At 47.5% G+C, this 18602-nt stretch overlaps 1 protein-coding gene across 9 annotated transcripts in view; it reads right to left on the reverse strand.

Annotated features, from left to right (window-relative positions):
• Nucleotides 1–18602, reverse strand: part of ITPR2 (inositol 1,4,5-trisphosphate receptor type 2) — a 4412221-nt gene that overhangs the window by 1803298 nt on the left and 2590321 nt on the right. For all 9 annotated transcript variants that reach the window (XM_069628470.1, XM_069628469.1, XM_069628465.1 and 6 more), the window contains one exon: nucleotides 7966–8217. In XM_069628470.1, coding sequence (XP_069484571.1) covers nucleotides 7966–8217 — 252 coding nt within the window. The remainder of the gene's footprint in view (nucleotides 1–7965; nucleotides 8218–18602) is intronic.

Consider the following 18602-nt stretch of genomic DNA (forward strand, 5'->3'; position numbering starts at 1 on the left):
GGAAGAGGACTGCGTTGGAATCGTTTGCACCAGGAAGAGGAGTTTGTTGAAGGAAGAGGTCTGCGTGGAGCCCGGTTCTGCCAAGAGTCTCGGTGTGCTGCCTGGCGGGAGTCTCGGTCGGAGACTGGGAGCCCAGCAGCGAAGGATCGCTACAGCCGAGGCGGACCATGATCCAGGAGGGAGCAGGGCAGCCGCCGAGGGATCCGAAGAAACCGCTGCAGCAACCCACGAGCAGAGGAAGAGCAGGAGGCGAGAGGGGCATCCAGAGGCGGCGGAAGACCATTGCAGCTCGGAAAGAAATGCAACCCCACTAACCACCCCCCCAAGCAACGATCCGGTGTGAGAGGGGGAGGCGCAGGACGCAACCCTAGAAAGGAGGCAGCCGCAAGAGGAGTGCACGTGGTGCTCGCCGGACCGGCCAGCATTTCAAATGACACACGGCACAGCCGTTAAGAAACCAAAGGAGCCCGGGTCTGCCTGGGTGATCGATAGGGTTGCAAGCCCCAGATTGGCCCCGTGCACATCACAGGAGGGGCCGTGGCTCACGGTAGTTGGACAGTGCTACACGCTCCTCGGCGGGCGCAGGAATCCGCCTTTCATTGCTGGAAGGGAGCGGCAGAGCAAGCAGGGCAGCGCGTGAGGGGCAGCACTGGAGGAGGCACGTAAAGTGCTGGGGCTTATCGCAGGAGCAAGCCGCACCCCCCGCAACCTCCACAAGCACACAAAACACACTGACCAGCCGGTGTTACACGGGCAGCTGGCAAGGTGTGGAGGTGGGCAAAGGACTGCCATATTTACTGAACAACAGAGGCCACAGAAGCAAAAGGTGGACACCCCTCGTTTTTTTAGCAGTTTTAAACATGGAGTTGGAGGCATTCATGGCAATGGCCAGGCAGGCGGCAGCCAAGCATGGGCCCAACTGGATGGAGGCCTTGATCCCACAACCAGGAGAGGAACAGACAGGGCCCAGTCAGAAACCTGATTCCTCCCTAATGTTCCCGGACAATGAGGAACCACAGGAGCAGGAAGGGGAGGAAGGAGAAGAAGAACAGGTCGAGAAAGAGGAAGAACCAACAAAGAACAGAAAAAGAACCAAGACACAGAAGGCCAAAGTGAGCAAGGAACAGGTAAAAAATGTCAAGAAGCCCAGGGCAACTAAGGCAAAAGGCAAGGGGAAGGCACAGGAGGTTGTAGCCGTCCCGGCACCTACACCTCTGGAGATGCCAAGAAATCGGGGACCACCCAGCATGCCTGCAACCAGACCGGTGGCTGTGACTGAAGATGGGCCTGCATCCTTGGAGGCTGTGATAGGTATGATAATGCAGTGTATGCAGGTATGGGGCGGTGGGGGCAATGGGCAACTATTGAGTGGGAATGTGAATACTTTCAACCAAATTGCAAGTGGGGTGGCAGTAATCCAACAGAGAGGGGTGGCCCTGGGTCCAAGGGGGCTGGGGGCTACCAGGGTGGTAACTCGCCCAGCACCAGGTTATCAGAAGGGGTAAACCGGTGGACGGGTAACTACCCCAGCACTGCATTTCCTGGGGGGGTGGTGCAGTTCCTACAGGGGCAGCAGGTCACAGCGGTGCCCAACACAAACTCCATAGGCGGGGGTACTGCTGTGACCCAAGAAGGGACACCACTGACAGGGGCGGCCCAAGCCCCAGCTTGGTGGGGGAAAGGGCCGGCAGGGCCAGGAACACTCACCAATGCCAATGGTGGGCAAGAAGGAATGTGGGGGCCTAATATGACACGGTACGAGAGACCAATGCCAGGTTTTGCCCCGGTCAGGGTGTCAGTAAGCTCTTTAGCATGGCACATACCATGGGCCATCAAGGAGAGGGTGTGCAGAAAGGAATTTATAGAAATCCTGGATTTTGTGGGGATGGAACCTCTGGGAGAAGATATAAAGGAACTATCAGAAAAGGAGAAAGAAAAGAGGGACAGGGAGAAACCCAAGGTAGAGGCATCCATACACAACTGGCTAAAGGCTTTCAAAGTATATATGTCAATAATGTTAGAAAAATATCCGCAGGATGCATTATCAATGATTGCTTATGAACAGTATATCCACGACCTGTATTTGAGGCATGGGAGGAGGAGGATGGTTGCAGTATGATCGGGGTTTCAGGTTGAAAATACAGGTGTGGCCAGCATTGTCTTGGGATGAGATGGACTTCGGGGGATTCTTAGACAAAATGGTTCCCCCAGGGGAAGGGGGAGAGAAAGCCCCAGGTGAGAAGCCTCAGGTTTGGAGGGGCAAGGGAGGATACACCCGGCAGGGGAGGGCGTCCTTTCGCGGGTAGCCCTCCTGGAACAGCAGAGCCAGCTACCAGGGAGAGCAAGCAGATTGCTCGAGGGTTATTGCTGAACAGGGTTGCCCCTTTGGGAAAACCTGCCGCTTCATGCACCCTCGGGGCAGAGGTACTGGGGATCACAGCTCCTCAGCAAGTGAGGGGAGGCGTAGGAGCAGCCCCAAAGCTAAGGATAAGGTCAAGAGGGAATGAGGTGAAATGCAACATGTTACTGCCACCACACCCTCAGATGTGTAAAAATATGATTAAAAATTGTCTACCAACACCAGTCAACCTCCAAGCCATGACTCACACGTTAAATATTTATCACAACTCCAGTGATGCAAAATTGCTGTGGGAAGGTTTTAGGTGGGATTTCAAAATCCCATGCACAGAGGTTAAGAAGGGCAAGGAGGCTCTTAATTTACAGTCAGCACTCGGGATGCCAGAAGTGGTGGCACTTAAAGTAGACAAGGAGGTTAAGTTGGGTAGAGTGGCCAGGCCATACAAGTGTCCGCCAATGGCGAATCTGGTAGTGTCTCCATTAGGTCTGGTCCCTAAGAAGGAGGAAGGACAGTACTGACTAATCTATCACCTCTCTTTTCCGGAGGGGGAGTCAGATAATGACGGCATAGCCAAGGAGCTGAGCAGAGAGCATTATTCATCTTTTGAGGATGCAGTGGAAGTTGTGAGGGCGGCGGGAAGGGGAGCCCTGATGGGGAAGGCCTACATAGAGTCTGCATTCTGGTTGTTGCCCATTCACAAAGAAATTCAACATTTGTTTGGGTTCAAGGTGCAGGACCAGTAATACTATGACAAATGTTTGCCTATGGGGTGCGCCATTTCCTGTGCCTATTTTGAAGCATTTAGCACTGTCTTGGAATTTGCGGTGAAGCACGAGTGTCAAGAGGGGGCTGTGGTTCTTTACCTAGATGATTTTCTGTTCATTGACAAGCAAGGGTCCAGGGAGTGTGGGGGCCCATGAGCACATTTCAGGGGCTGATGAACAGGATGGGGGTCCCGCTAGCCAAGGGGAAAACAGTAGGTCCAGTGACCTGCCTGACTTTCCTAGGAATAGAGATTGACACAGTTAAAGGGGAGTGCAGGCTCCGCCAAGACAAGGTTAAGAAATTGAAGGGGACTATCAAGGGTCTGAGGGGTAAGGACAAGGCAACCCTGAAAGAACTCCAGTCGCTGGCAGGTAACCTCAATTTTGCGGGGAAAGTCATCCCTGTGTGCAAAGTGTTTGCAAGGAGCATCAAACTCAAAACTGTGGGGCTGCAACATGCAGGGCAACATGTCAGGCTGGGGGTCGAAGTATGGGAGGACCTGGCAATGTGGGACGATTTCTTGGACAAATTCAACGGGGTACTACTGTGGAGAGGGGAATGGAGTAGCAGTGACACGCTAAAACTATTTACGGATTCATCTGTGGCCCTGGGGTTTGGGGCAATCCTGGGCACCAGGTGGTGTGGCACGGCATGGCATGGGGTGTGGCACCAGCAGGGCATCACCAGGGACATCACGTTGCTTGAGCTCTTTCCCATAGTGATAGCGTTTAAACTGTTGGGGGAGCAGCTGAAGGACAGGAAAGTGATGCTCTGGTCTGATAACCTGGCAGTGGTCCAGATCATAAATCAAGGTTCAGCCAGCAACCCACGGGTGTTGAGGTTACTAAGGGAGCTCAACAAAAGCATGTTGACGCTCAACATCGAGGTGCGAGCAAGACACATACCTGGGATCAAAAACATGGGCGCTGATGCTCTCTCTCGTTTGCAGTGGGAAAGATTCCGAGGGAGTTGTCCCGGAGCAGACAAGGTGATGACCCCGTTCGAAACTCAGTGGTGGGACATGATTGGGGCGAACTGAGTTCCCTGGTTCAATCGGCCCTAGCACCGGGCATGGCAAGTAGATACAAAGCATGCTTGGAACGGTTCTTGGTGTTCCAAAAGGAGGTATTGGGGGATGGGCAGAGGGAACTGCCGGTAAGGTCCTTTGTGCGCTGGTGCTGGTACGAGGGGGAAAACCAGGTCTTGGATGGCCTAACACTTGGCCGCAATTGCCCATTTTTTTAATCTGGAAGGTAAAGGTTATCCCACCAAGGAACACTACTTTATAATGGCCAAAAAGGGCTGGGCCAAGCAGGGTGGGACGAGGACAGATGAGAGAAGGCCCATAGACATAGTCAAGCTGCACAAGCTAGCAGGATGCCTGGAGGAAGTTTGCCATGATGGATTTGAAGTAGCATTATTCACGGCGGCTTTCACATTAGCTTTCTTTGGGGCATTCAGGGTGAGCGAATTGGTACCGGAGAACAAGGGGGCTAAGGGAACAGGCTTTTTACAGGTGGGTGATGTACACTGCTCAGATGGGTGGTTGACCCTGTTTTTAAGAAGATCAAAGACAGAGCAGGAGGGAAAAAGATGCACAGTGGCTCTCCAACCCATCGCAGGGAGCTCAGTCTGTCCAGTCAGGGCCGTGTCGAGCTTTCTCGGGCAGAGACCGCCCTCTGGGGTGGGGGCTCCACTGCTCATTCACCGGGATGGGTCCGCACTTAGTCGCTTCCAGTTTAGAAGAGTTATGGAGCTAACATTGGAGAAAATTGGGGAGACAAGGGGAGTGTTTGGCACACACTCATTTCGGATAGGGGCAGCCACGTCAGCCGCAGCCGTAGGCCTTGGGGCGGTAGAAATCAAGCAGATTGGGAGATGGAAGTCCGGGTGTTTTAAGAGATACATCAGACCGGAAAAACTGTAAAGTTGACCTGCTGCTTTCTCATCCCATTAGCACCAACACAGAGGAGAAGGAGATCAGTCTGGGTGATAGGACACTCATTTGTGTCTAGGGCAGGGTCAAGCTGGACGGCAGAGCAGGAGGAGTTGACGGCCGGCGAGTTCAGGATTGGGTGGCAGAGGGTGCCAGGAATTAAATGGGCACAACTGCAGGGGCAGGTGCGCAAATTGCTGGGGAAACAGCAAAAGCCAGCTGTTGGTCATACACCTGGGGATAACGATTTGACAAGCCTGGGGAGGGGGGCTTTAATTCGGGAAATGATGTTCTCATTACAGGAGCTGGCAGGACAACTAGGAGAAATGGAAATCATCTAGTCGGAGATAATCCCGAGACCAGAGTGGAGGGGCTCGGAGAATCACGCAGCCGTGGAGAGATACAGGCGGAAGTTGAATTGTGCAATGGCCAAATTCTGCAGAGGATTTTGGCAGATCAGGCACGGCCTGATTAACTTGAAGTCACCAGAGTATTATCTCAAGGATGGGGTACACTTGTCACCAATGGGGATGGATCTTTTTTACCGGAATCTCTGCACCAAAATCCTGGAAATGTGAGAGGGGAAAAGGGGGGAGCCACGGTGGGCGGTAACCCACCTGTGACGTGGCGGTGTTTGGGCGACCAAGCACAAGAGACAGACTCCGGATGAGCCAGGAGAAAGCTGGAAGGGTCTTTGGTCTTCTCAGACCAGCGCCCCTTGGGAGCCTAAGCGGCAAGGGCGTCTGGGGGGAACAACAAGGGCTCAGCTTCCCCCAAGGAAACGGCACTCTACCCGCCCAGGAACACCTGCATGGGCAGGCGAGGGTCAGGTGCAAAGGGTTGGGAGAGTTGGGCCTATGCTGGACTTTGGGAAGGAAAGGGGGAAGCAGGTTGTTGGACACGGAGCAGTCGCTGCATCTTCCGAGTTATTTCCACTAATGTGTGCAGTGTGGTTTTTATGATGTTGTGGAAAATAAATCTGCAGCCTTTTTATGCCAAAAACAAAAGCAAGACTCATTCTACACATTCCTGGGGGGAAAGTGGAATGAGCAGTTTCTATGTAATGGGTCCAAATGGACGGATGCACGGGTTATGCCAGTGACAACGAACAAGAACCAAAGAAAATGGAGGAGGCACCCCGATAACCCGGGCGGTGGCCTCCTCCTGTCCTCCCCCCTCCCCCTTGGGAGGAAGGGGAGGCGCCGGCAGAAAGCCCGGCAGAAATTAGGAAAGCCTGTGAAGGGCTACAAAAGAAAGGGGCGGAGCTACCCCCTTTATAGCAGGCGGGCTCCTTACTGCAGGCAGCTTCCATCCAGCCTTGGCAGAAGGACGCCCGCCCGCAAGGACTAAGAAGAGACAGGGAAGGTGGCAGGAGAGTGTGAGCAGCATATAGCTTGCTCTGAATCGGTGCTGAGAATGTTAGATGTACCCCAGGTCTGGACCAACCTTACTGGTGCCTCATGTGCCCAGTGTATTACAAAATATTCATGTGAAACATGTCATCACCTAGCAGATTTTGTTGCAGAAAGATGAGCATTTTATTTGCACATCAACTAACATTTGAGGGAGGGATATTTTATATGAAAGAATACATATTAAAAAATAGGTATGCGCATTTTGAGTATGAAAAAGAAGTCTCTTTATTTAACAGAGGCAGATGATCCTGTGACAGACAGACTAGAAAATCAAATAATGAGAATAATCAGCAATACTTACTAAACTACTGGAACTCACTGTTTCGACACCTCCAGCTGAAATGAATAATGAGCCTGCAAAGAATTCATATTTTCAACACTAACGTTATAGAAAGTCATTATTATATTAAAGACACTGAGGCAAAGGATTATGCTTTCTCCAAACTTTCTTTCTCGAGCAGCAATTTAAATGAACAACACGAGAATTCATAAGCACTACAAAGACATCATTATATTTGCTTGTAGTTGAGAGGTAATTACTAAGCCTGTTACATCCTTCAAACGCTTAGAATGGCAACACATTGCAAAACGAACTGCCGACATCTTTGTTCACTAAGCTTTGCCTTCTAAGTCCTCCTCGTTGATACAAATGTGTCTCTCTGGTCAAAGACTGCCAATACATTTTTGGTCAGAACGCACAAAGTTGGCAAAGACTTCTTTCTCAGATCAAGACCAAAACTATTCCAGTTTAGACAACGCTCTAAAAATATTGTCTGTGCATTTGTTGGCCCCCTTTGGTTATTTTTCTGTCCAGGTCCATGACAAAAGGAATCAGAGCAGTGTACTCTTGAGTAAACGGTGTCATTCCTTGTGTGCCCATTTGGCGATTGTAATCACAGGGGCCTATTGTTGCAGTGCACACTATATTCAATTCCTAAATAGAATAAAATAATAATTGAGTAGCACAGCAAAGTTTGCATATGTTATTAAGTTCCACACTGTCTATACAAACACACGGGTTATCATTGGCAAAAATGGCAGCTGACTGCACCGAGCATCGCAGGGGCTATGCATATAAATAGTTGTGTATGTTCATGCCATTCCACTCTTTCGTCTGGCATGGTATAGTGAGGAAATGTTACAGCATCCTTGCAGTCTGCAGGTGAGTTTGCAGGATAATCAACATCATTCCAGACGCCCTTTGATCCTATTTCCCTGCCACTGGCAACAACATCATCCAAGAAGCCGCCAGAAGCTGCAGCCTGCTCAGAACGTGCCACCTGCCTGCAAGTGAGCAAAAGTGACACGAATACTGGCCCATCAAGGCATGATAGGCATCGCACTAATTTGACGACCTTAGTAATGCAGTTTAGGAGCAAAATAAAAGAGCGGAGTTTAACAGGAAAACAGCTATGTTCATGTGTTCAATTGATTAGACACTGTTATTCTGCTTAAGGATTCCGAACCTACTGCAATCGTGTCTTGTTTACCTCGGGAATGCAGTCTTCGTGGGACACCACCCTCACTATGTCATCTAGAGGCAGAAGGGAGTTGCACTTGATCTCCGTGTACACATTCTTTCCCTCCGTGCACGCTGCCAACAATTCCACCAGGGAGATGTGATAGGCCAGGGGTCCGCTCTCGTCCCGCCGCTCCCGTTCAGAACACATCATTTGAAGGAGAACCGGGAACGACGCCCTGTCATTGTAAAATATCAGCACGTCTTCGCCGCCGTTAATCAGCTGAAATGACAACGTGAAATTTCAGTTATCAACCCCACATGTGTCATGGAAATGTATCACATACAGAGAGGTTGAAGGAATGTAAGCCAAAACAGCCTTCACGCTCTCTATTGCTGTACTTCTTGAACTGCTGAGTCTCCAAGGTGGGTGAAGTCCCTGACGGCTAACTGAGTCATTTGAAGCCAACGGAAAGAAAGTCATTATTTTTTGTATTTATTTATTGTTCGATTCAGTTAAAACAGACTTTACACAGTTACACAATCAATCGAAATACAGAATAAAAGAGCAATACACATCTAACACAAATTAATTTCATACAATGTTAAAGCGACCGTGTTTCTTATCAATTACACTAAGTTGGCAGGCTGCTGAAATTGCTCCAAGTCTTAGTTCAATCAGTTGCAGGTGACACAGCTTGTTTAGACCTAACAGTGACAACCACATTTTTAAATTCGGTCACTACTTGTAATCTCGTGCCATCAATGTGCCAGCCAAAATTACGTCTCCCAGATAAAATCTTTCTGTGATTAAAAATCAGGATTTTAGATTTTGGGACATTTAGCACAAGGCCCAAATCTCTAAAAAAAAAATGCCTGTGCCCTCGCAGGATTTCTGCAAACCAACTGCCGTGTAGTCGATCAAGACGAAGTCATCTGCATAGAGAAGACATTGGATGACCACCTGACCCAACCTTGGAGAAATGACCCCTGGGCCCTCCAATGCAGCCCTGATGCCCAAGATGTATAAATTAAAAAGGAACGGGCCAAAACACAACCTTGGGGCAAACCACGGTCAGCAGAAATCCACCTTGAATAGGTACCCCGCTTATCCAACCTGACCTTAATCTTCAAATCCCTGTGCAAGAATTCCAACATAGAGACCAAGGCTTCAGGGCAACCCCACGACCTCAGCATCCCCCATTGCTTATTGTGATCTAGGCAATCAAAGACCTTGGATACGTCAAATAACAAGGGGGGCCCTGGGAGTCTCTCTGCCAGACATTAGTCCTGGTTATGCGAGCCTTACCCAGAGTCTTTAGCTCACTATCTTTCACAGAGGAGAACTATCCAAAACATATCAATCTTTGTCCTGCCCTGGGGCAGTCCAGCACCGAAATGCTAGGCAATTCTCCTCTGAACAAGAGTACCAACAGCAACCCCAGACAGGTGGACCCCTTGCTCACTATACTTGGAGAGGCATAGCTCCACCCTACTGATGAGGTCCAACCAGACTGAAACACGTGTCTGGGGTTGCTGTTGGTACTCTTGTTCAGAGGGGAATTGCCTAGCATTTTGGTGCTGGACTGCCCCAGGGCAAGACAAAGACTGATATGTTTTGGATAATTTCCACTGTGAAAGATAGTGAGCTAAATACTCTGGGCGGGTAAGTCTCTCGTAACCAGGACTAATGTCTGGCAGAGGGACTCCCAGGACCCCCCTTGTTAATTTGCATATTTAAGTAACTTTGGGTCCCACCCTAAGTTACTAGTTGAATCCAGACGTGGACCCCTTGCTCACTATTCTTAGAGAGGCACAGCTCCACCCTACTGATGGGGTCCAACCAGACTGAAACACGTGTCTGGTGTTGCTGTTGGTACTGTTGTTCAGAGGGGAATTGCCTAGCATTTCGGTGCTGGACTGCCCCAGGGCAGGAAAAATACTGATATGTTTTGGATATTTCTCCTCTGGGAAAGATAGTGAGCTAAAGACTCTGCGTAAGTCTCTTGTAACCAGGACTAATGTGACTCCCAGGACCAACCCTTGTTAACTTGGATATGTCAAGAAAGGAAAGATTGATGGTCCTTTTGGTTTGGAAGGCCTGTTTTTTTAAAAGCTGAAGAATCAGGCAATTGAGAGCGGCATTCGTTCCTTTGTGGAAGCCGGAATGATTACAGTCCAACTTGTTAGCAGAGGTCGCCCATCTTTCCAAAGCACAGATTAAAAAGCCAGAGAAGATTTTGTAAGAGGCATCCAGCAGGGAAATGGGGCTATAGTTCACTGGATCAGCCCTGTCCCCTTCTTGTACATTAATATTACAATAGCCTCTCTCCACGTATCCGGGCAAAGGGTCCGACCCACCATATTGGGGAAGAGCTGTAATAAAACAGCTACCCACAAGGGTGGATCGGAATTAAGTGTCATATTGGACAAGCGATGTGGCCCTATTGATCGCCAAACAAAATTCGCCCTAGATCAACGTCCAAAAGGGCCCAGACAACTTCAGCAGAAGAACCATTAGATGGAGTCAGTAAGCGCCCCATTATGGAGCCATCAATGGTGTACATACTAGTAAAGTAAGCCTCCCACTTTAGAGAAGGGATAGAGAGGTGCTGAAGTGATGACTGCACCCCCTGCCTCTTGAAGGAGCCTCCAAAAGTTGGTCGTCTGACAGGAAGCCAGAGCCTTAAGCATCGCCTCCACGTCAGCTTGCAAGAGCAAAGCTCGCTGGCCCTTGGCCCAATTCCTATACGATAGCTTGAGCCTAGCAATAAATAGTGTGTACCACATTCATGCCTGATTTTAAAGTTTCCTTTATCGCCCTTCTCAACATTCTATTCCTCTCAGGCACTTCCTTATTGTACACGTCTGGGTGTCACATAAACAAGTTCGCTTGTGAGATTCGAAGATGGAATGAGCACAGACAGCGTACTCTGAAGATGATGAGAGAAAAGGCGAGGGCACAACTCTGCAAATAACCCCCCCTCCACAAAATCCTCATTAACATTCACATTAAATCTGTATGCATGTTTGGGACTCCATACAACTGCATGATTGCAAGGATTCATTTCCAGTGCACCAGAAAGCAGGTCTGGATAAGTGACCTTGTAAATACCACCAGAACCAGCCATGAGACGTGAGTGATTACTGTCTTTGTCAGTTTCAACAGTAAAATACTCTATAAAAGGGAGGAGGGAAGAGGACACAAAAACAAAATCTAAAGTAGACTTCGAGTGAGTATTTGACCAAGTGTAACAAGGAAGGGCATCATCCGGAGAATGACCATGTAAATGAAACAGTCATTATTTTAGTAGGGTGATGGATTGCCATGATGGTGACCTCACTGTAGACTATGCAATTCAATAGACTTCTATGGAGGGTGAAAACGAGTCAAATGTGGATGACACCCTCCAAATGAGGATGATTTGAAGGTATTTTATTACTATACGATTACATGCATTTTCACAGGGACTAACCCATATTTCCATGTTGTAAATAATGTTAGAACTAATCTATAGCTCTGAACTCCTCGCAATATGGATGGTGTGACCCTCAAATGAATGTATTTTCAGCTTTCCAGAAGTGCCATGCTCTCCGTACACTTTCGAATGAATCTTACCCCACCAAACCTTCCATCATCCTCCATAAATATTGTTTGTCTCTAAATTACATGCGATTATCTACCAGAAAAATCTGATTTAACCCATTAAGGCTCAACAGGTTGGAGAGAGGCATAACTAAATCCCCAATTTAACCCAAAAAAATGCCCAGTTCCACAATGCAGACATCTATAATGTATTCAAATAAATGAGGTGATCACAAAAGAATACTATCAATGCAGTGGTCAAGGAAGACAAACATGACAAAACAGGCTTTAGCTTGTGGTTTGGGGAGGAGGTTATTCTCAATGTATCTTTCTTCACTGTTCAAAAAACATTTGTTAGGCCAGCTGATCGTGTAGGATCAGACACTTCTCAAAGGTACTCAAGAATTAAAGAGGTGTGTCCCCATGGTTAGGGCATCTCACATGTGAAACACACCACTAAAGCCATTTTACAACCTGGCATGCCCCGTCTCTCATCACCTCCGATAAACATCTGTGATTCAGCAACAAGATACCTTCATGGTAACGTGTGTTTTACAAATAAACATTATGTACTGCTATTCTTCTGTTATGCTAGGATTAATAATGTGTTTTATGAGGCTGAGTGCACATAACCACCATGGTGGTCTAAAACTGCTGAGCCTTGTTTGTTAATTGTGACCCGGGCCAGGAAGGTAGCCAGACGTTGGTCTCATCAATGGTGCCGAACTATATTTGGCACCATTAGTGGTTCAAGGGTATAGTTGTGGGATGATCGTTTTATCCGAATATATATGTGGTGTCGTTTTCTAACAAACGAAAACGTGTTTCCCCACTCGTTTTATAATGACACTAGGTCAATTTACAGTAATTCTAAAACATACATACAAATGGAAACAAGCTTACAGCAGTATAAAAGTAATAATATCAGTATTTCAATCACTTGTAATCATTCAGAAAATGTGCCACTTGCTAAAAACACGGACACATACGAAATGACAGGCAATGATTTAGAATGTACTTGTTAAAGGCATGACGTTAATTTACTTTACATTCTTAAAAATATATTCCAATAACCACATTTGCGACAATTGAGATTACGTTTTCATGTAATATCCGGTTTGGGTTTGGCTATTTCCAATTTTGAGCATACATGGCCCATCATTCAAATGCATGTGTACAGAAAATGTGCACAGTAAATTCAAACACACCGAGTATAGTATATATTAATGAAAACCTTAATTTGGTTTCTTATATAACGCTTCATGTCGGATTTCTGCTGCAGATGTTATTGCCCCGTTTATTCTACTCATAAATTACATATAAAGCTATAACACACTTTATACTGTGATATAGGTAAACGTTGAATTAAAATAACATTATAGAAAACATAAAAACCCCAAAGTGGCATCCATTCTGACCTTCTCTGGAAGAAAAAAAAAATATGGTCTGCATCAGAACATGCTAGGAAAATTAAGGGATGGCTGAAGACAATGTAAAGCACTCGAATACAAGTTATCAGGAAATTAACGGGAGTGTAATAGTCTGCACAACAAAGCAAAAGAAAGGGTCTGAGATTGGCATGGCAGGCTTGAAAAAGAACAGTGGGAAGGAATGTTTGCTGTCAATGGAAGTATTGCTAAGTAAACTCTTTACCTTACACTTCGACATAGGTATCGTTGTTTACTGTTTTACGTATGTATCCGTTTTTAAAGTTTGTACTTGCCTTAACACTGCTTCATTAATCCTGAATTTAATTTTCATACACCAACCAAGGTTTTTTTTTAAAACCTTTATTTTATTGGCGTTAGAGGCAGAGTGCAGTAGAATACATTCCATTCATTTAGGTCAGATAGTACACAGAGAATCTCAACACACAGTAAGGGGGACATTAAAAACATGCAATCAGAATATAAGGCATAGCTCAGCAGGGGGTCGTACATACACCATCTCTGTTAGTATCCGTCAGTGGGGGGGGGGAGGGCTGCTAAATAAGATTTGAACTCTGTCCATATATCTCTCCGGCGGGATGCACGGGTCAGTGACCCAATATATAATTCCCTGTTGTTCTGGGTCCAAGTGAGGGCCACTAGCCAAGTTTTAGTAGTCGGCGAGGTTTTGCTTTTCCATCCCATGAGTATACACCTTTTAGCTAGCCTGCAGCCAACCTTGAAAAATGAACTTAAGTCTTTTATTCGGAAAGTTTTCCCTTAGACCACCAAATAGTGCGCCCAGGAGGGACCAGGAGAGAGGAACAACAACAATATTCAACAAGGTTTCTAGAACAGAGTCCCAAAATACGTCCAATCGCTCACATGACCAAAACATATGTTTATGATCTGCCTGAGGACACTGACGCCTAGGACAGCAGTGTGTGATAGACTGATTGATTTGGCTTAGTCTTTTGGGGGTCTAGTACAGTTCATTCATAAGCTTAAATTGCGTACATCTAAATGTAAAATTGATGGATACATTCTCAGTATGTGCGCACATGCACTTCCATTGATCATCTGATAGTTCAACCCCAACATGTTCAGACCTTTTGGATCTTGCCCTGGGAGACTGGGGTGTCCCCTTAACATGTAACATTGTGTAGAGTGTTCAAAGTATTCTACCTCCGCCACTGGAGTTTCCAATATAAGCCAGTTCTTCAGTTTCAGGAGGTTCTGAAGGGAACTATGGCCACCGGGCTGAGACCGCTGCTCGCAGCCTGTAATACTGCATCAGTTCAATCCTCTTGTTGGTATGTCCCTGTCGCCAGGTCTGTGGGGTGATGCACGCTCGATCTAGGAACAGGTCTGCCATTGCTCTGTATCCCAAGCGTTCCCAAAGTGCTTCCAGCATGGCATCCCATGTGGGTCCCAGTCTGGGGAATCTCCACGGCGGGAGCCATTTGTAATATGGGTAAGGCTGTCCTTGTGTGTCTAGGATGGAGTGCCAGGCAGGCAGCGTGGAGGTCACTGGGTCACAAGGGCAGTCGCCCTTAAAACTACTGTCCAAAACCAATGTCCTGAGATCGGATTTACCTTTGGCAAGGAGTTCCAGTTTAATGTAGGGTTAATGCAGCATTGTGTCATACCAATGGGTGGCGAATTACGCCTATGCCGCCACCCAATACAGTTCGAGATGTGGAGCCTTAAACCCTCCCCTGTCGCATGAAGCAAACAAGTCTAAAGGGGCATAGCCCCAGAGGGAGAGGATATTGCCTAAAATGTTTCTGTCGAGCTGCCACTCGTGTTCTTCGGGTAGGGGATCTCTGCTTAACGAGTCTGCCAGAGATTTGCGTTCCCCTGGAACATGTTGCGATGTTAGGAACATGCCCGGCTTGGGTTCCCACTTCCACATTTTTTGTGCTAGCCTGGACAGATTTGGAGAGTGTGTGCCTCCCTGCTTGTTCATGGAAAACATGGCAGTGGTGCTGTCTGGTAGAATTTGTACTGTCTGGCCTTACAGGTGCACCTGGAAAGCATGTAGGACCTTGAGCATTGCAAGCCGTTCCAAAAGGTTTATGTGATTTTGGGCTTTGATCTGTGTCCACAGGCCGTGCACTTTGTGGTGAAGGTAATGGGCTCACCACCCGGTGAGTGATGCGTCTGTTGTGATAACTGCTTGCACTTCCAGGTTGTGAAAATGTTTTCCCTTTAACAGGTATTCCTTTGTCCACCAGCATAGGGCTTGAACTAGGGTTATTGAAACAACCACTAGATCGTCCCACTGACCGCTTGCCTGAGACCAGTGTTTCGCTAACCACTCATGCATTGGGCACATGCGTAACCGGGCATGCGGGACCAGATAAATATATGAAGCCATCATTCCGAGCAAGCGCATTGCTTTGTGTACGGTTACTTAGCGACCGGCTAGGTACTGTGGTATTTGCAGCAGTATGTTTTGCACTCTTTCGTTTGACAGAAAGACGAGACCCTCTTCTGTCTTTATGACAGCTCCTAAGAACTGTTTTGTTTTGCTTGGAACAAGACTTGAATTATTCTCGTTGATTGAGAATCCCAATGGAACAGAAGATTGATTGTTCTCTGGGTATTTTGCTTGCAAATTTGGGGGGATTCCCGTGTTATCAGCCAGTTGTCCAGATAAGGATACACTGGGATTGATTCTCTGCGTAGGTGCGCTGCCACTACTGCTAGTACATTGTTGAATACCCTTGGAGCGGAGGCTATGCCGAAGGGTAGCACCTTGAATTGGTAGTGTTAGTTCGCTATCTTGAAGCGCAAGAATCTTCTGTGCCCTGGGAACATTGAAATATGAAAGTATGCATCTTTCATATCAAAGGTTGCCGTGTAGACCCCTGTTTTAGCATTGGGATCACTTCCTGTAGCGTTGTCATGCAGAATTTGTGTTGCTTGACGGAGGTTTTCGCATGGCGCAGGTCTAGGACAGGGCGCATTGTTAGGTCTTTTTTTGGCACAAGGAAGTATTTTGAATAAATACCCTTGTTTACCTGGTTTTCTGGGACGATTTCTATGGCGTTCTTCAGTAGCAGTGCTTTGACTTCTTCCAACAGGATGCGTTGTTCTTCCTGTGAAGTCTTTCTTTGTCTTGGCGGGTGGTTGGCTGGTGTTTGAATTTCTCTATGCAACACCCCCTGCCACAGTGGAAAGTACCCACTTGTCCGAAGTGATCCCCTCCCATGTGTGGGTAAAGTGTGAAATACAACCTCCTACTGGAGTGGCATGGGAGGGAACCTGAAGCGGGTGGTCCTTGCTTAGGAGGGGTTGAGCCCCCTCTTGAGGAGAAGGATCTGCCCCTACTTATAGACCTTTTTTGGCCTCTTTGAAAACCGTATGGGGAGGACTGCCCTTGTGAAGAACCCCAGGATGAACATTGCCCACCCTGGTTGTAATTAGAGGACTGTTGGGAGTTCGGTCCTCTAAACCAGCAAGAGTTTGAGCCCCCTCTCTGCCCAAAGGGTTTGTTAGTGAGCTGTCCTAGGGATGTGAGGGTATCATATTCCTCCTTTGCGCTTTTAAGCACATCCTCAACTGCTTTGGCAAATAAAGCATTAGGCTCAAGAAGCATATTTAAGAGTGTAGCCTGGGTCTCCAATTTGAACCCCGATTGGCAGAGCCATGTGTGGCGCTTGATCAGTGTGCCTTCTGCCACGATCCTTCCTGCATTGTCTGCTGCGTCCAAGTTATTTTTAAGGATGCAGCTGGCTACCTGTTTCCCCTCAGCAATGGCGAGTGAGAGCTGAGTTTTTTGGGGCTCTGGGACTGAATCTATCTATTGAGTGATTTCGTCCCACTTGTGGCAATATAGCTGGCTAATAGTGTTTTGTTATTAGCTATCCTTGTTTTGATATGTTGCCGAGAAAGTTACCTTCCTTCCAAGGGTGTAGATCTTTTTATTCTCCTTGTCCGGAGGGGCTTTGGCAGAGGCCAGAGGGGTTCCTGCTCTTTTTCTTGTGGTGGTGACTACCAGAGAGTCAGGCTTTAGGTCATCTGCAGTTCAACCTTACACACGTTGGTTATCACAAGCGTTTCATACAATGTTCGTTCCAGCGCTCACCATACAATGTTGCTGCTTACAACCTTGGCTTCAACACAGACTCGTCCTGTATCGGTCTCCCCAACTCACTGGCTGTGTTGATTTCACTGACACAGCTTTATTGTTCGAGCCTAGGACAGTACCATGGCAGCTGGCGATCCTCCACGCCTTGATTATCGACGCAGGAGGGCCCCGAGTACCTCTGACACACGATGCAGGATTCCTCAGCCTGGTTTCCTGTTCTAACGCTTTATATTCTCGAGGCTTCATGAAAGAAACAGTTCCTTATAGAAAAGGTCAAGGGAACGTCCCTCCTTGTGATCCCCTTCGGTTTTGTCGTCTTTCTCATGTTAAACTGCCATCTTGGAACTGCTGTTTCCTTGTGTGCTTTGCCTCGCTCAGAGTGTGCGCTCATGCTCTACCTTTTATCCGTGTGGGGAAGTGTAATGGAAGTCAGGTGTTCGTGATAGTCAGTAATTGCCTGACCCTACCTGATCATTGTATTGGGACACGTCAGGCATATGGCTCGGGTGTTAGTCCGTTTTCTCTAATAGCAGGCTGTCTGTGAGAAAGTGTTCATGTTGTGAAAGGGGGAAAGAGGTGGGGGTGAGTTCCTAAGTATCCTACTTGGTAGGATGGGGTAAAGATATTAAAGGGAAGGGGATACCACATCTCACCATACGGTGTCCCACTCCCCGAAGACCCCTCATCCAGGTGTTCCTCCCGCACTGGTCCACCCCCAGGAACTGGATGAAAAAGTGATGGCCGTGTCCTGGCCACCTGGATGGCAGATTCCCAGGGACTAGTGGTTGAGACACTGTCTGGTCTCTCACATAGCCCAAAACAATAAGAAGGATGCAGGTCCAGACAAATTGCCTGCAGGCAAATTGCCCAGGGAACTTTTTTAAAACTGAACCTATTAAATGGGCACCATTTCTTCAAAAAATGTTAACGCAGTGGCAGCCTCATCCACTGTCCCTATATCCTGGATATTGGAAGAAACTGTTCCAAGCAACAAAAAAGGTGGAAGAGACGATCCAAACAATTTCTTTACAATCTCACTATTGGATTTTGCTGGAAAGGTCTATGTACTCACTAGATTAGAGGAATGGGTGGCCATACACAACAATAGCAATTACTTCCAGGCAGGCTTTTGCCAGACGACCAACACTATCAATCAAGGTTTTAGATTATACATGCTAATTCAAAAATATGTTGCCTTGCAGTAAATGAGGCTAAATGCTGTGTTTAATGATCTACAGCTTTTGATGCTGTCCCTCTAGGGAAGTTATGGAAAAACTGTGAAGAAGTTGATCTCCCCTAGGGGGCCTCTCTTTTCTGCGATAAGGGCACTAAACACGAAGAACAAGCAGTTGTAAGATGGGGATTGGTGGTGAGGTGACCATCCCCTTCAAAGTTCAAAAGGACGTACGCCAGGGATGTGTTTTAGCCCCACTGCTTTTTTGCATCAACATAAACCAGGTTGTAGACTGTGTGATGGCTGTGCCCACAGATGCCCCGAAGCTGGGGATTCACACATGCCCCCTACTTTTGTTTGCAGAGGACATAGATCTGCTATCTCT

The sequence above is a fragment of the Ambystoma mexicanum genome, chromosome 12 (genome assembly GCF_040938575.1).
Source record: "Ambystoma mexicanum isolate Mex_15411 chromosome 12, UKY_AmexF1_1, whole genome shotgun sequence".
Classification (NCBI taxonomy): Eukaryota; Metazoa; Chordata; class Amphibia; order Caudata; family Ambystomatidae; genus Ambystoma; species Ambystoma mexicanum.